At 50.1% G+C, this 24037-nt stretch overlaps 2 protein-coding genes across 4 annotated transcripts; both read left to right on the top strand.

The window, feature by feature from the left end:
* Nucleotides 1–96: 96 nt before the first annotated feature.
* On the top strand, nucleotides 97–14933 carry Cd22 (CD22 molecule). Of its 3 annotated transcripts, none has more exons than XM_076931949.1 (14): nucleotides 97–296; nucleotides 3285–3342; nucleotides 3567–3965; nucleotides 5288–5587; nucleotides 8221–8511; nucleotides 8649–8912; nucleotides 10643–10900; nucleotides 11121–11384; nucleotides 11465–11728; nucleotides 12575–12671; nucleotides 12780–12855; nucleotides 13062–13180; nucleotides 13543–13624; nucleotides 14215–14933. In XM_076931949.1, exons 1-14 carry the CDS (start codon nucleotides 258–260, stop codon nucleotides 14344–14346), a joined length of 2643 nt encoding a protein of 880 aa, XP_076788064.1. In that variant the 5' UTR covers nucleotides 97–257; the 3' UTR covers nucleotides 14347–14933. The 3 variants fall into 3 exon arrangements, with proteins under 3 accessions (XP_076788064.1, XP_076788076.1, XP_034373359.1); XM_076931961.1 differs by lacking the exon at nucleotides 97–296 and adding an exon at nucleotides 380–556; XM_034517468.2 differs by lacking the exon at nucleotides 97–296 and adding an exon at nucleotides 2143–2316.
* Nucleotides 14934–19691: 4758 nt separating this feature from the next.
* Nucleotides 19692–23913, top strand: Ffar1 (free fatty acid receptor 1). Its single transcript, XM_076934151.1, has one exon. The coding sequence runs from the start codon at nucleotides 20008–20010 to the stop codon at nucleotides 20908–20910; it is 903 nt and encodes a 300-aa protein (XP_076790266.1). The 5' UTR covers nucleotides 19692–20007; the 3' UTR covers nucleotides 20911–23913.
* Nucleotides 23914–24037: the final 124 nt, after the last annotated feature.

The raw sequence follows: 24037 nt of genomic DNA, 5'->3' as shown, positions 1-24037 counted from the left end.
TTGAGTATCATGTGTTCAAGTGTGTATTTGTGCGTCTTCTGGCTCTAGGGAGACCTGGACAAGCCAGCTTGGAAATTCATTCATTAGAGCTGGAAGACACGCAAGCTAAGACCTGACTGCACAGAGTCAATTTGACTCCAGGCTTGTGCTCTCCACCATGGTCTCTGTTCCCCACCGTATCTGCTGGTCTCAGAGGCGCAGAGAGGAAGGAGGCGTGGCCACGTTCATGAGAGTTTTCTTACTTTTCCTCTCAGAGCATGCTAGGGATCCTGAAGGTCGAACTCAGGAGGAAACAGGTAAAACCATTTTGATCTTTTCTCTTGTTCTCAACAAGTAAATATGGAGTGGCCTCTGGGTGCTGGCCGTGGGGACCTGCTGGGTTTTCTTATCTACTTTACAATAGACACAGACACACCTCAACCCCAAGCCTCAACTCCCCCTCCCAGTCTTTCAGAACCCTCTTTTCAGGCTTTCCGGGTCCTCTGAGGTAGAAGAAGCTGTGAGTGCCGGGGAGGATATGATGGGGCCAGGGAGCTAACCTTGAGGCTCTCAGAAGGTGAGTGGATCACAGATCTCGACTGTATGGCCCTGTTCTGTGCTTCTGGACTTAGTAACCGTTGCTGCTGCATCCGACTCTACCTCCTCATCTATCTGGTCCCCAGGCTCAAGTCCCTGCTTCTCATGCAGTAAATCCCTTGGGTAGGTAGGCAGCTTCGATCAGGAACTGCCTGCTTCCTGCCTTAGCTGAGTTCTCCAGCCAGGCTCTGCTAAGGTTGGACAAGCACGGTGGTCCAGCACCCGGAGGCTGATGGTTGCCGCAGCCTTTGTTGTAGCAACCCCCAGGGTGTGTCAAAGTGTGCCCCCCAGAACAGAGCTTGCAACCCTGCACCGCTTTTGTTGGAGAAGATTAAAATAGTTCTCATGGCCAGAGAAGTATGGCTGCCGCCTGTCTAAGCTCTTTATAGACAACTAGAGAAGTTCCTCAGTGAAGCCTCCTGCTGAATGCTGCTTTTCCCAAGTGGCTGTGACCTTGAAGATATCTGTATGCGATGCATTCCCTGTACCTGGGAAACTGAGATCACCTCTACCTCAGATGATCTGCCCCAGCCTCAGCCCACAAACCTCTTATACACCCCCAGGCTGGGCCAACCCCCACAATGGAAGCAGAATCCAGCCCGCTCTCAGCAACCTGACTAGCTTTCCTCACACCTGGTCCTGGTCACCCACAGTCCTTACTATCTATCTGTGCCCTTTGGCCTGAGAGATAAATAGCTGGAGAGAGGGAGGTGATGATGTTGTGCAAGGTATGGGAAACATTGGTTGGGTGGGCGGAAGGGACACAGCTCTGCTCTCTGACACCGGAGACACACTTTGTTGGCACATCCTGCAAGATCCCTGGGGACTCACACCAAGATCACAGCCACATGAACAGAGTTAAATTTAACTCTACATAAAGTGTAGGATGGTGGAGGCCAAGCTCGTTGGAGAGAGAGAGAGAGAGACAGCAGAAACAGCAGAGACAGACAGAGACAGGGAGTATCAGTTGTAAATTGGTTGCCCTTAAATTGGCCTGTCAGGCTAGTGCCGTATACTATTACTTATTTAATACTACTTACAATAGCTTGGTAAGCCAGACTAGCTTCAGGCTTGTACCCACAGATACAGGCTCCTAAATTCTGGGATTTTTAGGTATACACCACTATGGCTGATCCTATGCATTGCTTCTAAAGCAAGACATTTCTCATGACAATCTGACTTCTTCCTTATGGTCAGACAGTGAGTGATCAGACATTTGGAGGTTCCCACTACCGCCCGGTGGGGTAACAACTGGCTTATATTGGAAAAGAAATGCCTGCCCCTTGTTCCTTATCAGCACCCGGGGCTCAGGAGGGGGTCGTTCGGACCACTCTCTGTTTCTAAGGCTTTCTGCCTCCCTCCCAGTGTTCTGCTGATGTCATCCTTCACTATGAGTTTAGTTTTACTTTTTGGAATAGTACTACAGATTGAATCTAGGTCCTATGCTTGCTAGGCAGGGCTCTACCACTGAGCCACACCTCCAGCCCCTTACTGGGGGATTCTAGGCAGGGGTTCTAGTGCTGAACCCCACCTCCAGTGCCTTACTAGGTGATTCCTTTATCACAGAGATACACCCCAGCCCTCTTTTTATTTTTGTTTTGAGACAAGCTTCTTCTTAAGTCTACTAGACCAACCGCTCTTGAACTTGCCTTGTAGCCAAGCTGATCTTGGGCTTGCAGTTGTTTTTTATCAGCCTGGAGCACCTGGAATTCCGGGCCTGAATCACTAAGCCTGGCTCAGGTTTGTTTTAATGTGATTTTCCCCACCGCCACCCTGCCACCCAGAGTCTTTCAAATCCCTTTGTCCGACCCCTATGTGTGATCTTGCAATGGTAGCCTGGGGAGACTCTTGCTACCTGAGCCTGGCATCTGAGGCATAAAACAGGCTGGCAGCACAGAGCCTGAGAGAACAGAGTTTTGTCTGTTTGTTGTTTGTTTTGGTTTTTTTTGTTTGTTTGTTTTTGTTTTTCGAGACAGGGTTTCTCTGTATAGCCCTGGCTGTCCTGGAACTCACTCTGTAGATCAGGCTGGCCTCGAACTCAGAAATCCTCCTGCCTCTGCCTCCCAAGTGCTGGGATTAAAGGCATGAGCCACCACTGCCTGGCAAGAGAACAGAGTTTTAAAAGTTATAAAAGCCATCAAGGTGGCTCAGGGGTCGAATGTGCTGTGTGAGCCTGGTCGTATGAGTTGGATTCCTGGGACCCACTTAAAGATGGAAGGAAAGCATCAACTCCACAAAATTCTCCACAAAGTTGCCCTCTAGTGTCCACACACGCACTGTAGCTTGTAAATGCCTTATATTTAGGGGACACACACACACACAGAGGCACACACGCATGCACGCACGGTTGCAAGCATATAAATGGATGGAAGAGAGAGGTAGATGAGAAGAAAGGAAAGTCTGTTTGAAGAAGTACAGTATATGCAGAAAAGACTCTATGAGCACCCGGAACCCACTCTCTATCACATAACCAGACACCTGTACCCCCAATCAGGAAAAAGGGGCCAGACAGAGTTCAGAGGGCAACTAGATGGTTCAAAGGCAAATTCCTTTTGTGGTTGTTGCTGCTGTTGTTGAGACAGGGTCTCAGAATGTAGCCCACACTGGCCTCAGACTCTTAGCAATCCTCCTGCCTCAACTTCCTGAATGCTGGTATTATAGTCACGGACCAAGACATCCAGTTTACAGACTAACTCTTCCTTCCCCAGGGCCCACCCAGAAGAGACATCATGCGTGCCCACTGCCCATGGTTCCTCCTGATTCTGGGTAAGTGCTGAGGCCCAGGCTGGTAGTTGGGTTTGGAGATAACAGTGGGTAATGCAGAGAGGGGATGGGCCTGGGGCATTGGAGGGGAACTTTGGGGAGGTAGTGGCACAGAGATATTCTGTGCTCCTGTTCCACCGTGTGTCTCCCCAGTGTCTCCCTCTCCTACTTCCAGTGGAAGGTTCTCACCCCCAATAACAACTTCTGACCAGAGTTGTGCCCTTTAGGATTTGTGGCTTCGGCTTCATACAACCCAACAACTAGATGGATTGTTGACCATCCCCAAACCCTCTTTGCCTGGGAGGACGCCTGCATCTGGATTCCTTGCAAGTACAAAATACCAAATTCCAATACACAGTTGGACAACATCCTCCTTTTTCAGAAATATGAGTTTGACAATGACACCAGGAAATTCAAAGGAACTATCCTGTACAACAAGACTGGGATGAACACAAAGTCTGACCAGTTCTCTTCTCAGCAAGAAAGAGTAACATTTCTAGGAAACAGAAAAGACAATTGTACCCTGAAAATCCACCCGATATATGCCAATGACAGTGGGAAGCTGGGGTTGAGGATGATCTCAGGGACTGACAGATGGATGGAGGGCATTCACCTCAACATCTCCAGTAAGCATGGGGAGGCAGCCTGTTCTAGCAGTGGCAAAGAGGGAGGGGGGAGGGAGGAGTGAGGTACTACCTGCTCAGGGTTAGGTTTCAAACCCTGGAGTAAACAGCCTAGGTATCTACTTAACATATTAAAGCGGGCATGGCCACCCAGTTCTCCCAGCATCCCTCAATCTCTACCTTTTACAGAGAATGGCTGGCACTCTCTATCCCAACTCTCCAGCCCAAGGGCTGGGCTGCCCCTCTCCCAGCCTCTTCTCTATATAATCCAGCCATTTTTTTTTTTTAAAACTTTTGTCCTCTTTCTTGGCTGCAGCTTTCTTTCTGGTTCCCCTCTCCCCTCTTCCTCCCCGCCCCTCCTCACCAGACTGACTCAAGGTCCTATGCATGCTGGACTCTCCCAGATGATCCTGCCTCTGGCTATGCTCTCCCTTTTATCTACAGTAAACTTTGTTCACCACACCTAGGAGCAGTTGTGTCCTTTCCTTTTTATTTCTTCTTCTCATTTGCTCATCAAATAGGAGACATTGACGCATGCGCACGCGCGTGCACACACACACACACACACACACACACACACACACACACACACACACACACACAGAGCCAGCTGCAGCATGAGCAGCTGTTCTACCTCAGGCTTTCTCTCCTCAGTTTGCGTCTGTTGTGGAATCCTTTGTCTGGGCTCTCAGGTTTTCTGAATCTTTCCAAAGCAGGGACAGGGCTGGATTTTCAGATTTCTCAATGTGTTAGTGACCAAATTAAAGGAACCCTTTTAGGATAGACAAGGAGAGCACAAGGTTCAGAAATGACCCATAACAGCAGCCAGGGGCCTCTGCGCTGGACAGTATCATCAGTCCGCAGTAGAGCTGCTGTGCTGTGCCTCTTGACATCACATCTGTCGGCTGGTCTAGCGTGGGAGAGATTTGAGCCCCAGGCCTCAGGATCACCCCATTAAAGGAATGTTGTGCTTGCCTGACTCTAAATCTGAGGCTGTCAAACAAACACATGTCACCAATGATTAGTAATACATGGAGAAATAAACCAACCAATCAATCAAACCAAATCACTCTGGGTGATCCTGAAGCCATTTAGAACTGTAATGGAAGGAGGGAGTGAGAAATGAACTCAATGTTAGATACAATTTCCCAGCAGGCTTTGTGTCTCCAAGGCCTTCCAGAGTAGTTGAACTGAACAAAGAAATAGGCCAGCCTTGCAAGGGCTTCTTTTGGGGTCACACGGGACAGGATGCCTGAAGCCAGGGGTGGAGAGCCAGTCTGTGTCCCATCCCTAGCAAGCAGGCCTCTCTCTTTTTTTTCCCCCAGAGAAACCATTCCAACCTTACATCCTGCTGCCACCAGAAATCAGAGAATTCCAAAGTGTCACTCTGACCTGTATCCTGAATTTCACCTGCTTTGGATATGACATCCACTTGCAGTGGGACCTGAAAGACTCCAAGACTACCTCCATCACCTCCTCTATCTCCTCCTCCGTTAGCAATGTTTATACAAAGAGTAGGCTCACCTTCCAACCAAAGTGGACAGACCACGGAAAGAAAGTGACATGTGAAGTCCAGCATACCTCCAAAGTGCTCTCTGTGAACTCAGTGCATCTGGATGTTAAATGTGAGTCTCTGGGTGGGAAGGATGCCACCTGTCACCTTCTCCCTAAATCCTGTTGAGTTGTACCAAGGGTGGGAAGAACCTGTGTCCGCTCAAGGTTCGGCTGTCAGTCACCTGTTTCCGGGGCTGGCACATGCTCTCCACACCATCTCTTCGGTCAGTTCTGTGTCTCAAGACACATTCGTTTTAGCCTCTGCCTTGACCTGAACAATGAGGCAACCTAGTTAAGTGTGGTAATACAGGCCTGGAATTGGACACTCAGGAGGGCAAGGCAGGGGAATCTGGAGATTGAGACAACCTTGAGCAACAGAGTAAAACATTGTTTCAAAAACTAAGGGCTAGAGATGTATCTCAGTGGTATGGCTCTTGCTTAGCACTTGTGAGACCCTGGACTAACCTCCATCACTGACCAATCAATCAATCAATCAATCAATTCTGAAACACACTTTGAGGATAATCTCCTTAGGGTTCATTGTTCTACACACATGTAAGTTTTCACATTATTATTTTATGCTTCATTCATTCATTCATTCATTCATCCATTCATTGAATGAATATTTACTGTGGGGCCTAGCATGGTGCTACATACTTTTAAATCCAGCACTCATGAGGCAGAAGGAGGTGGAGCTCTGTGAGTTTGAGGCTAGCCTGGTCTACATAGTTCTAAGCCAATCAGACCCCCTCTTAAAACAAACAAACAAAAACCCAAGCCTGTGAATTAATTAGGTGCCAATCTTGTCTTGAATGCCAGCTTTGGCTGAGAACACAGCACGGAGCCAGGTTCTGCCTGTGTGGTATAACAGTTGCAACGGGGTAGACTCATAGACATTAACCAAGAAGCACAGATCAGAATTGCCACGAGGAGATGTGTATTAAGAGAAAAAGAGGGCCAGGTAGATAACTCTGAATTTGCCTAGCCAACCTAATAAACCCCCTTTGATTTTTTTTTAAGCTTAGTACTACATGGTAAATACTGTTTATTAATTTTAAAAAGATTTTTAAATTTTTATTTGCATGTGTTTGAGTGTTTGGCCTGAATGTATGTCTGTGCACTGATCACAAGAACGGTGTTTGTGGAGGACAGAAGAAAGTGTTGGATGCCCTAGAACTGGAATTAAAGACAGTTGTGAGCCTCCCTGTGGGTGCTGGGAACCTGAGTCTCCTGGAAGAGCAACCAGTGCTCTTAACTGCTGAGCCATCTCTCCAGTCCCATAATATGTTTTTTTTTTTTTTTTTTTTAAGTACGTAGGAGAGATGTTTCAATGATTTAGAGCACTTACTGCTCTTGCAGAGGACCCAAATTCAAATCCTAGCACCCACACCAAGCAGTTGACAACCACCCAAAGCTCTCTCTCTACAGGGTCTGAGGCCTTTAGTTCCTCTGGCACAGATACACACGATGAAAAAAAAAAAAAAAAAAAAAAACCTTTTTTTTTTTTTAAAGTATTTGCGTTACAAGAATGAGTACTTGAGTTTGAACCCCAGAGCTCACATTTTTAAAGTCGAATGTAAGCATGATATGGTGGCACACACTTTAATCCCAGGACGCAGGAGGCAGACGCAGGTGCATTGCTGAGTTTGAGGCCAGCCTGGTCTACAGAGTGAGTTCCAGGACAGCCAGGACTACACAGAGAAACCCTGTCTGGAAAAACAAAAAGCCAACAAAACAAAACAGTTGAGTCTGGTGGCCTTTGCTTGTCTCCGCTGTGGGGAGGCCGATCCAGTGGATCCTCAGGCACAAGTGAGTTGGGTCTGAGTGAGCTCCAGGTCAGTGAGAGACCCAGTCTCAAAAAATGTAAACACAAGATGGATGGTTTCTGAAACACAACACCTATGGCTGTCTTCTGACCATACCCGCCCCGCTCATGTGCGAGCACACACAAATATAAGAGAGAGAGAGAGAGAGAGAGAGAGAGAGAGAGAGAGAGAGAGAGAGAGAGAGAGAGAGACATAAAAAGAAAGAAAGAAAAAAAGAAGCCTGGCAGTGGTGGCTCACGCCTTTAATCCCAGCACTTGGGAGGCAGAGACAGGCGGATTTCTGAGTTCGAGGCCAGCCTGGTCTACAGACTGAGTTCCAGGACAGCCAGGGCTACACAGAGAAACCCTGTCTCGAAAACCCAAAAAAGAAACAAAAAAGAAAAAAAAAAAAGAAAGAAAGAAAAGGGGTTAGGAGGTGGGTGATGGATAGAGACTCTTGTGAGGAAGGTGCAGATCTCAGCTGACAGGATAGAGGGAGGGACTAGAACAGGCAAAGAAGATCCGAGGGAGAGGAAGGGACATGTGCAAAGGTCCTGAGGTGGGGCATAGCATACCCACAGCAGTGGGCGAGGACTGGAGAGGAGTGTGGGTCAAGCCTGAGCCTTTTGAGCTAAGAGTGGAAGGAAGTAAAGAGGGGAGGGCACTGGTCTCCTGGGCTGTACAAGCCCAGTGGATAGCTTCAGTGCCAATCTCTGATGATGCTGGGGATGCCGGCAGAGACAACGTGGGAGGGGACAGGAGAAATGGGAGCAGTAAGTAAGTAAGGAGCTAGGATAGTTATCTGGGTGGACATAGGAACCACTGCTGCTGTCAGAATAAAACTGCAGCCACCGAGAGCATTCCTTGTCCTCTCCGCAACTGCTTCTCTGTTCCTGCAGACACCCCGAAGCTGAAGATCCAGGTCAATTCCACAGAGGTCAAGGAGGGCAACTCTGTGACAATGACATGCCAGGTTATCGGCAGCAACCCAGAACTCAGGACAGAGGTGTCCTGGTTCAAGGATGGGCGCCCCCTGCAGGAACAGGAATGGGAACAGGAACAGGAACAGGAACAGATGTCCAAGCTAACTCTGCATTCAGTGACCAAGGACATGGGAGGGAAATACCAGTGCCGGGCTTCCAACGACATAGGTGAAGGAGAGTCGGAAGAAGTGGTACTCACAGTCCTCTGTGAGTATCCTTGAAGCTGGCGAGGGAGGTGCGGAGTTAGCAGGCTCCTCAAGGGATGATAATAGAGGTTCAGGTGCTGGGTGACCACATTTGTAGGCTCTGCTCACCTGTCTAATGGCTGCCATACATTCTTTCAGATGCTCCAAAGCCCTCCAGGGTTCACATCTCTCCCTCACCGGCTGAAGAGGGACAGTCAGTTGAGCTGATCTGTGATTCACTGGCCAGTCCAAGAGCAACAAAGTACACCTGGTATCACAACAGGAAGGAAGTACCTGGAGACACCCAGGAGAAGCTCCAGATCACTAATGTCTCCCTGTGGCATGTTGGGAATTACTCTTGCTTGGCAGAGAACCATCTAGGTCGTGGAACGATATACCAGGAAGCGGATCTGGATGTCCAGTGTGAGCAGCCAACTGACTTCTGGCTTTTGGAGGAAAGAGGGAAATAGAGAAGGAAGACAAATAGGGTGTAGGGGTGACAGGTTGTGGGAGTGAGGGGGTGTAGTGGGTGTTGGATGTGGAGGTGAGGGGGTGTGGGAGTAAGGGGGTGTGGGAGTGTGGGGGTGTAGGATATATTGGGTATTGGGGTGAGGAGGTATAGGGGGTGCTGGGTGAGGGGTGTAGGGGGTGTTCGGTGTGGAGATGTGAGGGTGTTGGAAAGACAAGCAACCAGGCACCTGGAGCTTCACAGATGCTTTCTAGACAATGACCAAGAGCCTCAGCTTATGGCAGTTACTTAGTAGATGTTTGTTGAATGAATGAATTTCACCAGCCTGTGGCTCAGATCCATCATCCCAGCTGCTGCGGAAGCTGAGACTGAAGGATCACAAATATGAGTCCTGCCTGGGCTACAGAGTAAGTTCAAGGTCAGCCTAGGCAACTTAGTAAGACTGGCTCAAAAGTAGAAGGAGGACCAGAGATGTAGCTCAATGACAGAATACTATCCTACAATGTACCAGTAAGGGGCTGGGAGTACGGCTCAGCAACCAAAGACTGGTCTCGAATCCCCCCCAGTGAGGGGTTGGGGGCGTGTCTCAGTGGTAGAGCCTCTGCCTGGAATCCCCCAGTGAGGGGTTGGGGGCGTGGCTCAGTGGTAGAGCCCCTGCCTAGAATCCTCCAGTGAGGGGCTGGGGGCGTGGCTCAGTGGTAGAGCCCCTGCCTGGAATCCCCCAGTGAGGGGCTGGGGGCGTGGCTCAGTGGTAGAGCCCCTGCCTGGAATCCCCCAGTGAGGGGCTAGGCATGTGGCTTTGTTGATAGAATGCTTAGCTCACATGAAGCTCTGGATTCAATCCCCAACTGCATAAAAGAAACAAATGTAGTGGCACATACCTGAAATCTCAGCACTTAAGACACGAAGGCAGGAGGATCATAAATTCAAGGTTATCTTGGCTCTATAGCAAGTTTGATGCCTGCCTGGGTTATGTGAGATCCTGCTTACTATTAGGATTTCCCAGCCAGGGGCATGGAGATATAACATTAGTAGCAATGGGCAAGGGCCTGAACAAGTCCTGAGAGATCTGAGAGCCAGAGGGACTCTCTCGTCATTCTGCTCCACTGTTTGGCATTCCTTAGCACAGCCCAGCTTGCTTTGGAGGTGCTTCCAAAATACAGACTTGTTTGCTGGGCATCTAGTGGCTTGAATACAGACAGGACCACCCATACTCTGAACTCTAGACATCTGGACAGCAGTAGCTAAGTTTCACACCAATGGCTGCTCTAAGGGTATCCTTTGGGAGGATTCTGGAAGGCTTGCTGCCCAGGGGCCTACAGGCCAGTTACACAGCTTTAAACAGCATGGGCTCCGGCAGTGTGCCTCACTAGAGGGAGCAGGAGAGGATTCATTCAGGGATATTGTGAAAAGTCTTTGTGAAAACCAGCCTTGCAACTGGCCCAGGGTGCCGCAAGTCGGTCACTTCAGCTATTAAGGGGCTAAGGTGAGATGGTCACAAGTTCAAGGCTGGCCTGTGCAAATTAAGACAACTGTGACTCAAAAACAAAAGGTTAAAAAGAAAAATAGGTTAGGGTAGAGCTTTTACCTAGCCTGTGCAAGACCTACCTCGTGTTTGATCTCTGGTACTTGCAAAGGGAAAGAAAAGTAATCATTCTTTTCCTGCCTCTCCTTCTACCCGAAGACGCTCCCAAGGCAGTAACCACAGTGATTCAAAGCTTCACACCAATTCGGGAAGGAGACAATGTGACCCTGGTCTGTAAATACAACTCCAGCAATCCAGACGTCACCAACTACGAATGGAGCCCTCGAGGTTCTGGGAGCGAGGTCACACCCGGAGTGCTGAAGATTCAGAAAGTGACATGGAATTCCATGCCCGTCAGCTGTGCTGCCTGTAACCACAAGTGTTCGTGGGCCCCTTCTGTCAGCCTGAATGTCCACTGTGAGTGACAGGGGTGTCCAGGAGGTGTTCACATTGAGATATGTGGATGGGAGAGTGAGGGGATGGGGACCCGGACCACAGGTCACAAGGGAGGATTGAGGGAAGACACATAGGGCTCGGGGCCAAGGAGATGGCAAGTCCTAATAAAGGGCACAGGAAGCTTTGGGGACATCAAGAAGGGAAGAGTGCCAAAACATCACCTGAGGCTGTGGCCCTGCAGACGCCCCCAGAGCCGTGAAGATACTGAAGGTGAGCCCCGCATCAGAGATCCACGCTGGGCATCGCGTCCTCCTCCAATGTGCCTTCTCAGGGAGCTACCCTGCAGAGGTCCGCTTCTTCTGGAAGAAGAATGGGAGTCTTGTGCAGGAAGGGAGAGACCTGACCTTCAGCTCCATCTCTCCAGAAGATTCTGGAAATTATAACTGCATGGTCAGCAACTCTGTTGGAGAGACCTCGTCACAGGCCTGGAGCCTCCAAGTGCTGTGTGAGTGCTGGAGTCGCGGGGCTAAATATGAAGATGATGAGGTGACCCTGCCCTGGCCTGACTCGGATTCTCCTTTACAGATGCTCCTCGGAGGCTTCACGTGTCCATCACCCCCGGGGACCGCGTGATGGAGGGGAAGAAGGCCACCTTGTCCTGTGAGAGTGATGCTAATCCGCCCATCTTTAAATACATCTGGTTTGACTCCAGTGGCCAAGACCTCCACTTTTCAGGCCAGAAACTGAGACTGGAATCCCTGAGGGTCCAACACACGGGTTCCTACCACTGCCAAGGGACCAACGACCTAGGCACAGGAGAGTCACCACCCAGCACCCTCACTGTCTACTGTAAGTTCCCCCTGCCGTCTTCCCTTGGATCCCTCCCCATCCTAGGAGCTGCAATCCCTCCCTTCTTCCTTCTGTTTCCAGCCCAGGCACACCCTGTGACCACTAACTCCTGAGTGGAAAGTCCCCCTGTCACCCAGTCCTGCCCTATGGGCCTGCCTTCCTCCTTTCCTCTACATGGCAATCTCGCCCTTGATGGAAGGATCCTTAGTTCTTTTCTTTTTAATGCTTTTGGTTTTGTTTTGGTTTTGTTTTTCAAGGCAGGGTCTCTCTGTGTAGTCCTGGATGTCCCAGAACTTGCTCTATAAAGCAGGCTGGCCTCAAACTCACAGAGATCTATCCACCTGTCTCTGCCTCCTGAGTGTTGGGATTATAGGAGCCATCATGCCCAGTTTGTGCCTTGCCTCTTTCAAATGACTGTAACCCATCCCATCTCCCTAGCACCCACTTCAAGGTAGAGACATGCAGAAACCCTTGCTGCAGGCACACCTGCCAGGACAAGCCAGGGACCAAGCTTGTGTGGAGCTGGGTCTGCCTGGGCGCACTTTAAGTTTTGACTGTCTGATCAAACTGCTCTCGGGGTTGCGGGGCAGCCACGACCGTGAGGATCACAGGCTTTCTATGAGAGCTGACTATGGAGTAATTCTTGCTAGGGGTGAAGATTAGTCTCTTCTCTCCTATCAGGGGTGGGGTGACAGGGACTATTTTTCCATCCCCTTCTATGCCACTCTCCCATATGTGGAGGAAATCCGTAGGCAAGGAGGACCAGGCTTCATGAAGGGAGAAGGGCAGGATGCTCTCTGCCCGTCTTCACAAGCCAGAGTGAGCCTGTTTATCTTTCTTCACCAGACAGTCCAGAGACTATTGGCAAGCGGGTCGCCTTGGGACTAGGGTTCTGCCTGACTGTCTGCATCCTGGCCATCTGGGGGATGAAATTCCAAAAAAAGTGAGCTCCATCGCAGCCTCCTCCTCTTCCCACCCCCTCCCCACAGCCCACAGCCCACAGCCTTATGGGATCATCCCCACCCGCCCTCACAAACCCCTTGATCCTTAGATGGAAGCATAGCCAGAGCCAGCAGGGGCTTCAGGAAAATTCCAGTGGCCAGAGCTTCTTTGTGAGGAACAAAAAGGTAAGACAAGAGGAATGTGAGACCCAGGGTAGCCTTTGAAGGCAACAGATGAGAAAAGGGCTGGAGACTCACAGGCATCTGCCATCTCCATGCAGGAGAAGATCCTGTTGGATAAAAAAGCCTCCCGGGAATTGTTGGGGTCAAAGGCCAGGGGCAAGGCATGGGGTCAGGGAAGAGAGGCAAAGCTTCAATTTTGCATCTTCCAGGCTAGAAGGACCCCTCTCTCAGAAGGCCCCCAATCCCAGGGATGCTACAATCCGGCCATGGATGACACCGTTAGTTACGCCATCTTGAACTTTCCAGAGAGTGAAACGCACAGCGCTGGGTATGGAGGAGGGTACTGGAGCGTGGTAGCTGTAACTCCCAAGGGGCGTGGGAGGAAAACCGTGTGTCCTAGTCTGGCCTCTTTGTGCCAGGTCTGTGCCAGGCTCCACAATAAATTCATTCCCTCATTTTTGCTGCATTACAAGGTAACAGGCCTCAGAAGGGACCTGTGTCTTTAGTTCAGAAGCCGGTGTCCAGAGCCAGGCTGCATCACAGGTTGACTGTGTTGTTATACATTCACACAGCCAGTTTCATTGGCTGCTACTGTGGTGTTGGGCACAGAGAAGAGGCTTTTTTCCCTAAGGGTCTGGGGTTGAGGTGCTGCTGGGGAAAGCTCATGTGTAGCCATCTTCATTCTCTCAGAGATGCAGGGACCCCAGCAACACAGGGTCCTCCTCCAAGCAACGACACAGTCACGTACTCGGTGCTACAGAAGCGGCATATGGTAAGAGGGCAGAGCTACAGAAAGCTGTGGGGTTGGGTGGGCCTGGAGTCTCAATTGTCCTGGGACACACATGGCTATGAAGTTGGGAATGGTGGCAGTCTTAAGTCTATTTTCCATTGCTATAATTGAATACCCAAGACTTGGTGGTTTATAATGGAAAGAGGTTTATTTAGGCTCATGGTTGGTTCTGGGAATCTAAGACCAGGGAGCTGTATCTGGTGACGGCAGAGCCCTGAAGTGACACAAAGCATTCACAGCTAGGGCATATGTCACAGAGAACTTAAACTTCCTAAAACACTCTCCGCCTTGATTATCTATTAATATATCAACATAGTCACCTCCCAAAGACCCACAGTTTGTACATTTCCAACACATGAAATACAGGGGACACATTCAGACCCCATAGTTGCCCAGGCAGAGGGCAAATGTTGGAGCCAGGACAGGTACCTGGGTATCTAAGGAGTACAACATAGCCATTTGTAGACAAGAAGTCCCCGTTTGGACATTGGGGACCCAATGGGAGAAGGCTTGAAAGAGAATGGAGGGAGGCTGGTCACCACAGGCCTGGCTCACCTTCACGTGTTTTGCAGGGTGATTATGAGAATGTAAGTCCAAGCTGCCCCGAGGATGACAGTATCCATTACTCGGAGTTGGTTCAATTTGGGGCTGGTAAGCGGCCCCAGGCAAAGGAAGACGTAGAATATGTGACCCTCAAGCACTGAGGTGGGTAGTAGCTGCAGTGGCAGGCTCTGGAGCCTAAAGAAGACTACAACTTCTTCAGCTGCTGCAGCTCAGCTGCTAAGGCACAGGCAGCTAGCTCCCTGGACACACACGCAGGCATATATGCCCGCATGGTCAGCTAAAAACCTGTTTGGCCAGACCTAGCTGGCCTTCTCTGTACTGGTGGTCCTCCCCCCTCACTGTGCAGCGTCTGCTTCTCCAGCCTCAGGCACCTGCCACCATCTGAGCCACCTGGAGCCTCCCTTCAGCTGGACGAGTTCCTGCTGTGATTCCCTGGGACCATCACTAAGTCTCTTCTTCTCTGACCCCTTGATACTCCACCCAACTCACTAATCTTACTATCTGCATTCTGGCCCTGGAGAGAAATCCCCAGGCAGGACAGAAATAAAGAAGCAAGAGGCACTGTCCTGGCTGGCTTTTCTCTTGCAAAGATGTCTACGAGTAAGTTGGACCTTAAGTTGGACCTTAGTAAGTGGAGATGGTGCCTTCCATCAGGGGTCCTGGATGCTGAGCAGATAGAACGGCATGGATATATATATATTTCAATAAATGCTTCATATTAAAAATGGCACAGCTCTCACACGAGCTCTTTTGTGTTGGTGATTGGTGTTGGTTATACAGGAATCCTGGAGATGGGAATGGCCTCTTGGAGCCTGGAGGATGGGGAAGAGACTCAGAATAATCTCATGATCAAATCAGTCCATAGGGGAACCATTGTCTTGCAGTGTTGGTATTCAACTTAGGGCTTCATGCATGCCAGGTGTGATGGTTTGAATATGCTTGGCCTAGGGAATGGCAATATTAGGACATGTGGCCTTGTTGGAGTAGGTGTGTCGCTGTGGGCGTGGCCTTTAGCCAGTCTTTTCCTAGTGGCCTCAGATGAATATGTAGAACTCTCAGCTCCTCCTGCACCATGCCTGCCTGGATGCTGCCATGTTCTTGCCTTGATAACAGCAGCCTGAACCTCTGAACCTGTAAGCCAGCCCCAATTAAATGTTGTCCTTATAAGAGTTGCCTTGGTCATGGTGTCTGTTAACAGGAGTAAAACCCTAACTAAGACACCAAGTAAGTACTCTAGAGTCACTTCCTTCCTTAAAGTAGGCAGAGACTCTACTACTGAGCCAGACTCCAAACCCCTCACTGGAGGATTCTAAGCAGGGGCTCTACCACTGAGCCACATTTCCATTTCCTCACTGGGGGGATTCTAGTTCTAGAACTGAGCCATATTTCTGGCCTCCTATTTATTGTGGAATAGAATCTTAACTCACTCTGTAGCTCTGGAACTTAGAATCCTCCTGCCTGAGCCTCTCAAATAGCTGGATGACACGTCTGCACCACCAGGAGCTGTTAGTTTTGTTTCTGGGAAAGCATATTGGCTTTGCAGCCAGGGTGAGTATTAGTGCACATGTTGGCTCTTCTGTTTACCCAGCTGAGTCATCTTGGGCCAAGTTTTCCAACATGACTGAGCCTCAGTTTCTCCAAGATAGAGATGTTGCCATTCTCTACTACATATGTGGTTCATGGAAGTAAAGTTTAGTTTTCTATTCTGTGGGGTAACACTGAGAAGCCAAGCACAGAAGGCAAAACTCCTAAAACCTCAACCCCAAGTTCCCATCATTAGAAGGAGATGCTGATTTCCTCTGTGTCTCCAAAGTGATCTCGGGTGAGCACTGATAACTTCTCTGGAGGCCAGTGGGACTTTAAATTCTGTTTAAATGAAGGTCTAATGAGAAGGCTCTTTGGTCAAAGGTGCCTGCCTCCAAACCCAACAACCTGAGCTTGATCTCCAGGACACACATGGTAGAAGGGCAGAACTGACTCCCCCCCAAATGGTGTCAACACACTTTGGCATGTATACACACAAATACACACACAAATGTAAAATAAATATTTTGGGGGCTGGAGAGGTGGCTCAGTCGTTAAGAATGTTCAATGCTTTCAGAGTGATTTCTCCAGATACCCTCATTTTTTAAAAAAAGTTATTTATTTTTATACTAAAAAAACAAACTAACCCCACTGTTTAAATGAGAGAAGGAAGGTTTTAGGGGCTTCTATATTCACAATGAAGTTAAGCAATATTCAACTACTCATTAATTGTTTATTCATATTTATGACAAGAATTTGGTGAATATCTATTCACATCAAGGGGCTGGAAATTTGGCTTGATATGTAGAGCCTTTGCCTTGCAGGCATGAGTCTGTGGGTTCTACATCCAGCACTACATAAAACAGGCCTGGTATCTCTATTGCCAATAATCCTAGCATGGGAAGGTAGGGGACATCGGAAGTTCAAGGTCATCTGTGGGACCATGAAAGGATAACTTGGTTCCTGGTTGGGCACAGGCCTCGAACCCCAGACCCTGGTGGGACAATGGCAGGTGTTCAGCCTTGCTCCCAGATTCCAGGCTTCTGACATGTGGCAAAAGATCTCCATTGACCTGTGCCTTTCAGTCATGTAGGGCAATACAGCTCCTCCCAAAGAGAGGTTTGTGCCCCTCCATAGATAGAGGGCGTAACTGCAGGCCTCAGCCTCAAGAGATTTCCATATTAATGAGATACCTAAAGGCCAGAGGGCGTAGTCAATTAAGTATTCTTTCCCAGACCCTTCTCCTTACAAACGGTATTTAACCAAAGGCCTGCCCTGGGAGTGTGGGGGTACAGCAAGATTCATTTACCATTCGCCATGAAAATAAAGCTTATAAAACCATGGACTTTCTCCTCGTGTCTTTGGGGCCCCACTGTGGGGAACTGTGGAGAAGGTCTCAACTATCCAGCTGTTGTCAAATCTCCCGTGGAGAGCTTCTCTGTGAGCAGCCAGCGATCCAGCCAAGCGAGTACAATAACCAGAGTCTCTTTCCTACGAGATGCTGTTGGGGGACTCTCCACCCCCCCTGTCACATCTCCATTCTGCTGCGGCTCTCGGCAGCATCTGGGAGCCCCAGAATGGAGGCCACTGCCCGGGGTCCACTTAAAGGCCCTGCTCCCCACGGGACTTCAGACTGAGTAAAAACTCCTGCACCTGGATGTGAGTCCCACGGCATCAGCCAGCTGACTGGGGTGGGAGACCCGGGGAAACCACAACTCTGCCCAACAGGATCCCCTGCCTGAATGCCCACGCGTGAGCTATCATCCCTGCAGCCATCCTCCACTACACAGCAAATTTGAGACAAACCTGGACTGCCTGAGACTTCCTCTCAAGACACAAACGACAACAATAATAAAACACCCCCCCACACACACACTGGGCAGAATTATAAAGAACAGAGCCAATGATGTGAAGCTTTTCAATCAAGCCTGGAGTCTCAAAGACCTCTTGATAGCAATGTCTTCTCTAAGGAGCAGAAGGCAGCCCTGAGGCTGACAAGGTCTGAATTAGGCTTCCTGGCAACCACCAAGTACCTTCTTATCCTGTTCCCAAACCCAGCTGCTGATATAAAGCTACTTCATGACCCATTGGCCACGAGATATGGCTGTCAACAGCTTTGCTGAGGCGTGAAGAGCAGGTGGCCAGGAAGTCCAGAGGCCCGGACTCCAGAATATAAGCAGTCTTTTACCCTAGATTAAGCCATTTTCCCAGGACCAGAGCACCTAGGGGGCACCATGAGCACATCAGACCTCAGCACTTATGAGACCAGCCTTTTAGCAAGGGTAGCAGACATGGGGTCATATAGTCAGAGGGACAGCGAAGGGCTACAAAGCCAACTTGCATAGGGAAGATTGTGGACCCTCAGTGAAAATGTCACTGTGTAGAATTAGACCGGAATTGACAGTGTGCATATGTAGGTGAAACAGAAATTAAAAAACAAACAAACAACTATGGGCTGGGGTGGGAAACTAGGGCCTTGTGTAAGCTAGGCAAACACTCTACCACTGAGCTGTGCATACCCCTAGCCCCTCTCACTCACAGTCTAGGCAGGTGGTGCACCTCCAAGCCACGCCCCCAGCCCCTCACTCATAGAGTCTAGGAAGGTAGTGCACCACCAAGCCATGGCCTCAGCCCCTTCATTGGTACTTATTTTGAGACAGTGACATTAAGCTCTCTAGGCTGAACTTGAACTCACTCTGTAGCCCAGATTAGCCTTGAACCTGTGATCCTCCTACATCAACTTTTAAAGTAGCTGGAATTACAGGTTGTACCCCAGGCTTAGGCCACTAAGATTCTTTTGCTGTTCATATATGAATGACACCATGTACCTACTTTGAGTGACTGGAGTCTCCAGAATGATTTGTTGTTGTTGTTCCCTAGAAATTAGTCAATAAAACAGGAGATGTGCCTGTGAACTCATCCAGCAGTGGGCAGATTCAGCTCCCAGTGGGCTTGGACGGGCAGCGATGCATCAGGAGGGCACGATGCCGCACCCCACGAACCCTGCTTCTTTAAGGTCAGTCAGTCAAGTCATTCATACCCCCATCCTTCCTCTCGCTTCTATGTCCACCCTCACCTCCTGCAGATCAGCATAGGATGCCCCATCAGCTGCTCATCCAGGCTGCGAGCACCTCCGGTTAATGGCCACCCCGCCCATCTCTCCCTTCCAGCTCACTGCCCATCATCAAGCAGCCTGGCAAGGGGACTCCTGAGTCTCAGAAGCATCCAGCAGCACTAAAGGTGAGTCCAATTTTCAACAGCTCCTCTCTTTTTTGGGTTTCTGTGTCTAAGATGTTCACTGAGGTATAATATACTGATGGGAACTGGCCTGCCTTTGGGGCGGTCTGTTCCCTTAGCACCTCAGTTGCCTGCCTCTCCCTGCCTTATGTAGCTAGTATTCAACACTGATCTCTCTCCCTCTCTCTCTCCCTTTCTCCCTCTCCCTCTCCCTCTCCCTCTCCCTCTCCCTCTCCCTCTCCCTCTCCCTCCCCTCCCTCTCCCCCTCCCCTCCCCCTCCCCCTCCTCCTCCCCCTCTCCCTCTCCCTCTCCCTCTTCCCCCTCAGTGCCTCACTATGTATGTAGCCCTAGCTGGCCTGGAACTTGCTCTGTTGACCAGGCTGGACTCAAACTCACAGAGATCTTCTTGTTTCTGTCTTCCGAGCACCACCACTCCGGGTTTTCTCTCTTACAAATATATATATGTGTGTATGTGTGTGCAGAGAGGCCAGAAATGTTGCCCTGGAATTAAGGATGACTGTGAGTAACTGATGTGGGTGCTAGGATTCGAACTCAGGTCTCCTGGAAGAACAGCAAGCACTCTAACTGCAGAGCCTTCCCTCGAGGAAGCCCATCAGAAACTCTGGTCACAGAGTATGGGACAAGGAGTGAACTCGGGGTCTCTGTTACCCATACAGACTGGTTCTGACTTCCCTCTGCTCCTCTTTCCCCAGAGTCTCAGGGATCAGACATTGTTGCCTTGGCTCCGGAACCTTCTTTCTCTTCCGCCTCGGCTGTGGAACCGTCTTTCTCTTCCTGCTACACCCAGTCATTATCTTCATCCTAAGTGGCGGTTCTGTGGCGGAGCAGCTGGGGACTGACCGCTGGGACTCCTTGATTCTGATCCGAGTTCTGTTGCTCTCCGGCGGCCATTTCCTTGCATCCTCAGTGGCTCTAGGACTGGCTTCTGATGCTCTGGACAGGAGAGAAGCCAGTGTGAAATTCTTTTCTCTGCAAATGAGCTGGCGAGGAACAGTGGCGACCAGCACCCCCTCGGCCCCATGGACCTGCCCCCACAGCTCTCCTTCGCCCTCTATGTATCTGCCTTTGCGTTGGGCTTTCCATTGAACTTGTTAGCCATCCGAGGCATGGTGTCCCACGCAAAACTGCGACTCACCCCCAGCTTGGTCTACACTCTCCATCTGGGCTGCTCTGACCTCCTACTGGCCATCACCCTACCCCTGAAGGCTGTGGAGGCCCTGGCTTCTGGGGCCTGGCCCCTGCCGCTCCCCTTCTGCCCAGTCTTTGCCTTGGCCCACTTTGCTCCCCTCTACGCAGGCGGAGGCTTCCTGGCTGCTCTCAGCGCGGGCCGTTACCTGGGGGCTGCCTTCCCCTTCGGGTACCAAGCCATCCGGAGACCCCGCTATTCCTGGGGTGTGTGTGTGGCTATATGGGCCCTTGTCCTCTGCCACCTGGGGCTGGCCCTTGGTTTGGAGGCTCCCGGAGGCTGGCTGGACAACACCACCAGTTCCCTGGGCATCAACATACCCGTGAATGGCTCCCCAGTCTGCCTGGAAGCCTGGGATCCCGACTCTGCCGGCCCTGCCCGCCTCAGTTTCTCCATTCTGCTCTTCTTTCTGCCCTTGGTCATCACTGCCTTCTGCTATGTGGGCTGCCTCCGGGCCCTGGCGCACTCGGGCCTGAGCCACAAACGGAAGCTCAGAGCAGCTTGGGTGGCCGGAGGAGCTCTCCTCACACTCCTGCTCTGCCTGGGGCCCTATAATGCCTCCAATGTGGCTAGTTTCATAAACCCGGACCTAGGCGGCTCCTGGAGAAAGTTGGGGCTCATCACAGGGGCCTGGAGTGTGGTACTCAACCCACTAGTAACTGGCTACTTGGGAACAGGTCCTGGGAGGGGGACAATATGTGTGACAAGGACTCAAAGAGGAACAATTCAGAAGTAGCAGCCACCTCTGGGGGCAAGGGACACTGAGTGGAATTGGATGACTCTGACTTTGCCAGGCCCCCGAGAGGGCTGATCCACCACAACTGAGGCGGCCTGGCCCAACGCAGAAGCCACTCGTGGGAAGGGCTACACCTGGAGAGGACAGTGTCCTTGTACGAAGAAGTGAGTGGAGGACAAGTGCTGGTACACCTGCCTGACACACCTCAGCTTGCTCCCAACTGCTTCTGGCCTTTTTTGTCCTAAGTGCCTGCTGTAGGCTGTGCGCAGCCCTCTCTTGGGGGATGAGGGGGAGCTCACCCCTGATCAGAAGGAATACCACCACCATGACCCAGTTCTGGAGTATTTTCCTGAGATAATTTCTGAGGGAGGAACATTTTCATGTCTGAAGAGGCAGCATCATGGCCCTGCCATACCACGCTGAACCCACTAGGGGACAGCACCGAACGTTCAGTTTCAGCGGATGGGGAAAGCTGACTGCAAATGGGGAAAACAGGGGCTTTGCGGGCCAGAGCTCCATCAAAGACAGCTGCCAACTGCAGAGCGGAGTAGGTACCACTTGAAGTGTCATCCTTTGAGTTGTCTCATTTCATCATCACAAAACCCTTCTGCGTAGCAACCCTGCCTCCTTGTGTGTGTGTGTGTGTGTGTGTGTGTGTGTACATGCACATGTGTGTGTGTTTTACTGGAGATAGAATTCAGAGGCTTCAACCTGCTAGGCAGTGGTGGATCTTTATCCCCAGGTACTTTGCCACCACCAACACACACACACACACACACACACACACACATTTTGTTTTAGCAGACAAAGTTTAGGTATGGTCTTGAACTCCTGGGCTCAAGTGATTCCCCTGCTTAGGCATCCAGAGAACCTGAGACTGTTGGCACAGGACACAGTTCCCCAACTCACACAGCCTGTTGATTTCAGCCCGGAACCTGCTGTTCAGATGGGCAGGTTGTAAACCAGCAGAGGGAGCCAACACCAATGCCATTCTGTAGCGTGTTTGCTTGTCCAGGGAGGATCTTTTCAGATTTGAGCAGACACCACACACTCCTTCAGCTAACTGCTCTGGGGTACAAAGCAGTACTCCCAGACAAGGGGTGCCTTCCCCAAAATACAGAGTTTAGTAGCTATAGCGATGATCACCTTCATTTTGGGGATGGCCAGGAAGCTTTCTTGATACCCTACAGCAAAATGAGGTGGAATGTGGTCCTTCCAAGCAGGACCCCTAAGGCTTAGTGGACATTTAGAAAAACTAGTGGTGTCAGCTATATTGGTCATCATTTGGAGAAGGAGGAGAGGCACACCCCAGCCCTTGAGAAGGGAGAGCAGAGAGGAGTGGCTTTGAAGGAAACAGACACTTGGGCATCTCTGAGGAGGTCAGGTGTCAGAATCAAGCTTGTTCTTCTCATGAGAGTAAAGCCTCTGTGATGATCGACAGCAGAGTGGCCAGAGCACTTGAACTGCTTCATGCAAATTATCCCTTTGGGCAAATGGATCTCTGTGAGGTCAAAGCCAGTTTGGTCAACTTAGTGAGTTCCAGAACAGGCAGGACTACATAGTGAGACCCTGGTTAAGACAGACAGACAGACAGACAGACAGACAGACAGACAGACAGAATGAACCTCTTTGAGGCTTTAAATTTGTTTGAATGTAGGGTTTTTGAACAGTAGATCCACAGCACTTAGAAAAAAGACCAGCACATAGTAGGCATTCAGCAATCAGCACATAGTAGGTGCTCAGCAAACATTTGCTGAATGCATAGATACTTTGATCTCTTGACAAAGAAGTTCTGTGTTGCTTATTTGGTAAATATGTAGAGAGATAGCCCAAGAAGTACTGGCTGAAGTGCCTATTTAACATATCAAGGCAGATGCTGGCCAGCTCTCCCAGCATGCCTCAGTACCTGTGGCTTCTCCAGCACTTCTCAGCCTGTCCCCTACCTTAACTTCCCAGGGCCTGGGCTTCCCTTGCCCTAGCCTGATCCCTATATAACTTAGCCATTTGGCTACACCAGTCTCTTGTCCTCTTGACTGGGTCATCTTTGTCAGGGGCTCCTCTCTTGCTCCCCCTCCTGCTCTCTCCTCTCCAGTTTAGTCTGTCATCCACCATCAGCCTGGACTCTCTCTTCCCTCTGTCTGCTTTCTCCCTTATATCTAAAATAAAAATCTTCTCCATATTTTAGAGTGGGCATGTCCATCTTTTATTTCATGTTTGCATTCACCATGAAAGCCAGGAATAATAGACCTGGCCCCTGGGCAGTGGGGACAGCAGAGAATCTTAGTAAAAGTCTGTGCAGCACCACTGCCTGCCCCACAGTGGTTAGAAACCTTTGTCCCATTGTCCTGGAGCACCTGTTGGGGTGGGGCCACTGCCCCCAGTTACCTGGGCTTCCTCCCACACAGGGGATGGATAATCTACTTCCTTTCTGGAGCCCATGAGGCCAGAGTGGTTCACTCTGGCTTCCTCCGCTGGGTACAGCCGCCCCACCTCCAACTAGATCTTTTGATATCCGACTCCTCCAGGAGACAGAGTCTCCTTTTAGCATCTATAACTTTATTATTTAGTCTCTCGCTAGATGCAAGCCCCGAAGCAATAAAAACTGCTTGGCTCACGGCAGCACCTTTAACAATGTTGGAAAATTCATCCGTGCTAAGTATACAAGCCAATCTTTAAAAATAAATTTGCAGGTATGTACTCCATTTTCACAGCCCCAGAAAGACCCCTTCGGTTCCTTACACTGCATCTCTCTATCTCTCACCCCTCAGCCTTGGCTCCCAATCTCTAACCTACTCTCTTGTTTTAAAATATTTGCCTATTCTGGACACTTCATGCAAATGAAACTGTGTGAGACGGCCTGTTATGTCTAGAACGTATGCTTGCTTCACTTAGCAAAGTTTCAGGCTTGAGCCATGTGGTATGCTGACTACGTCATTGTCCTGATGCATCTGTCTGTGGAGGGGTCATTTCCACATGTGACCCAAGCTCACTGGGGCTGGGATGAGGATGCTGCGTGAGCCAGTGTTTGAGAATCTACATGTGTTCAAGTCTCTTCAATAAATATTCACAGTGGGAATTATCGGTATTGTGTGACTATATGTTCAACTTTTTAAAGACACCACCATAT

Source organism: Arvicanthis niloticus, chromosome 1 (genome assembly GCF_011762505.2).
Source record: "Arvicanthis niloticus isolate mArvNil1 chromosome 1, mArvNil1.pat.X, whole genome shotgun sequence".
Taxonomy (NCBI): Eukaryota; Metazoa; Chordata; class Mammalia; order Rodentia; family Muridae; genus Arvicanthis; species Arvicanthis niloticus.
Note: the sequence above shows the minus strand (reverse complement) of the source record. Positions and strands in the feature narration are given on the sequence as shown.

What these genes read in the sequence shown, in the direction of transcription:
- Cd22 (XM_076931949.1), top strand. Translation starts at nt 258, where the DNA reads ATGCTAGGGATCCTGAAGGTCGAACTCAGGAGGAAACAG. An exon ending in ATGGTTCCTCCTGATTCTGG is followed by an intron (nt 3,343 to 3,566) that starts GTAAGTGCTGAG and finishes TGTGCCCTTTAG; the next exon opens with GATTTGTGGCTTCGGCTTCA. An exon ending in AGTGAAACGCACAGCGCTGG is followed by an intron (nt 13,181 to 13,542) that starts GTATGGAGGAGG and finishes TCATTCTCTCAG; the next exon opens with AGATGCAGGGACCCCAGCAA.
- Ffar1 (XM_076934151.1), top strand. Translation starts at nt 20,008, where the DNA reads ATGGACCTGCCCCCACAGCTCTCCTTCGCCCTCTATGTATCTGCCTTT.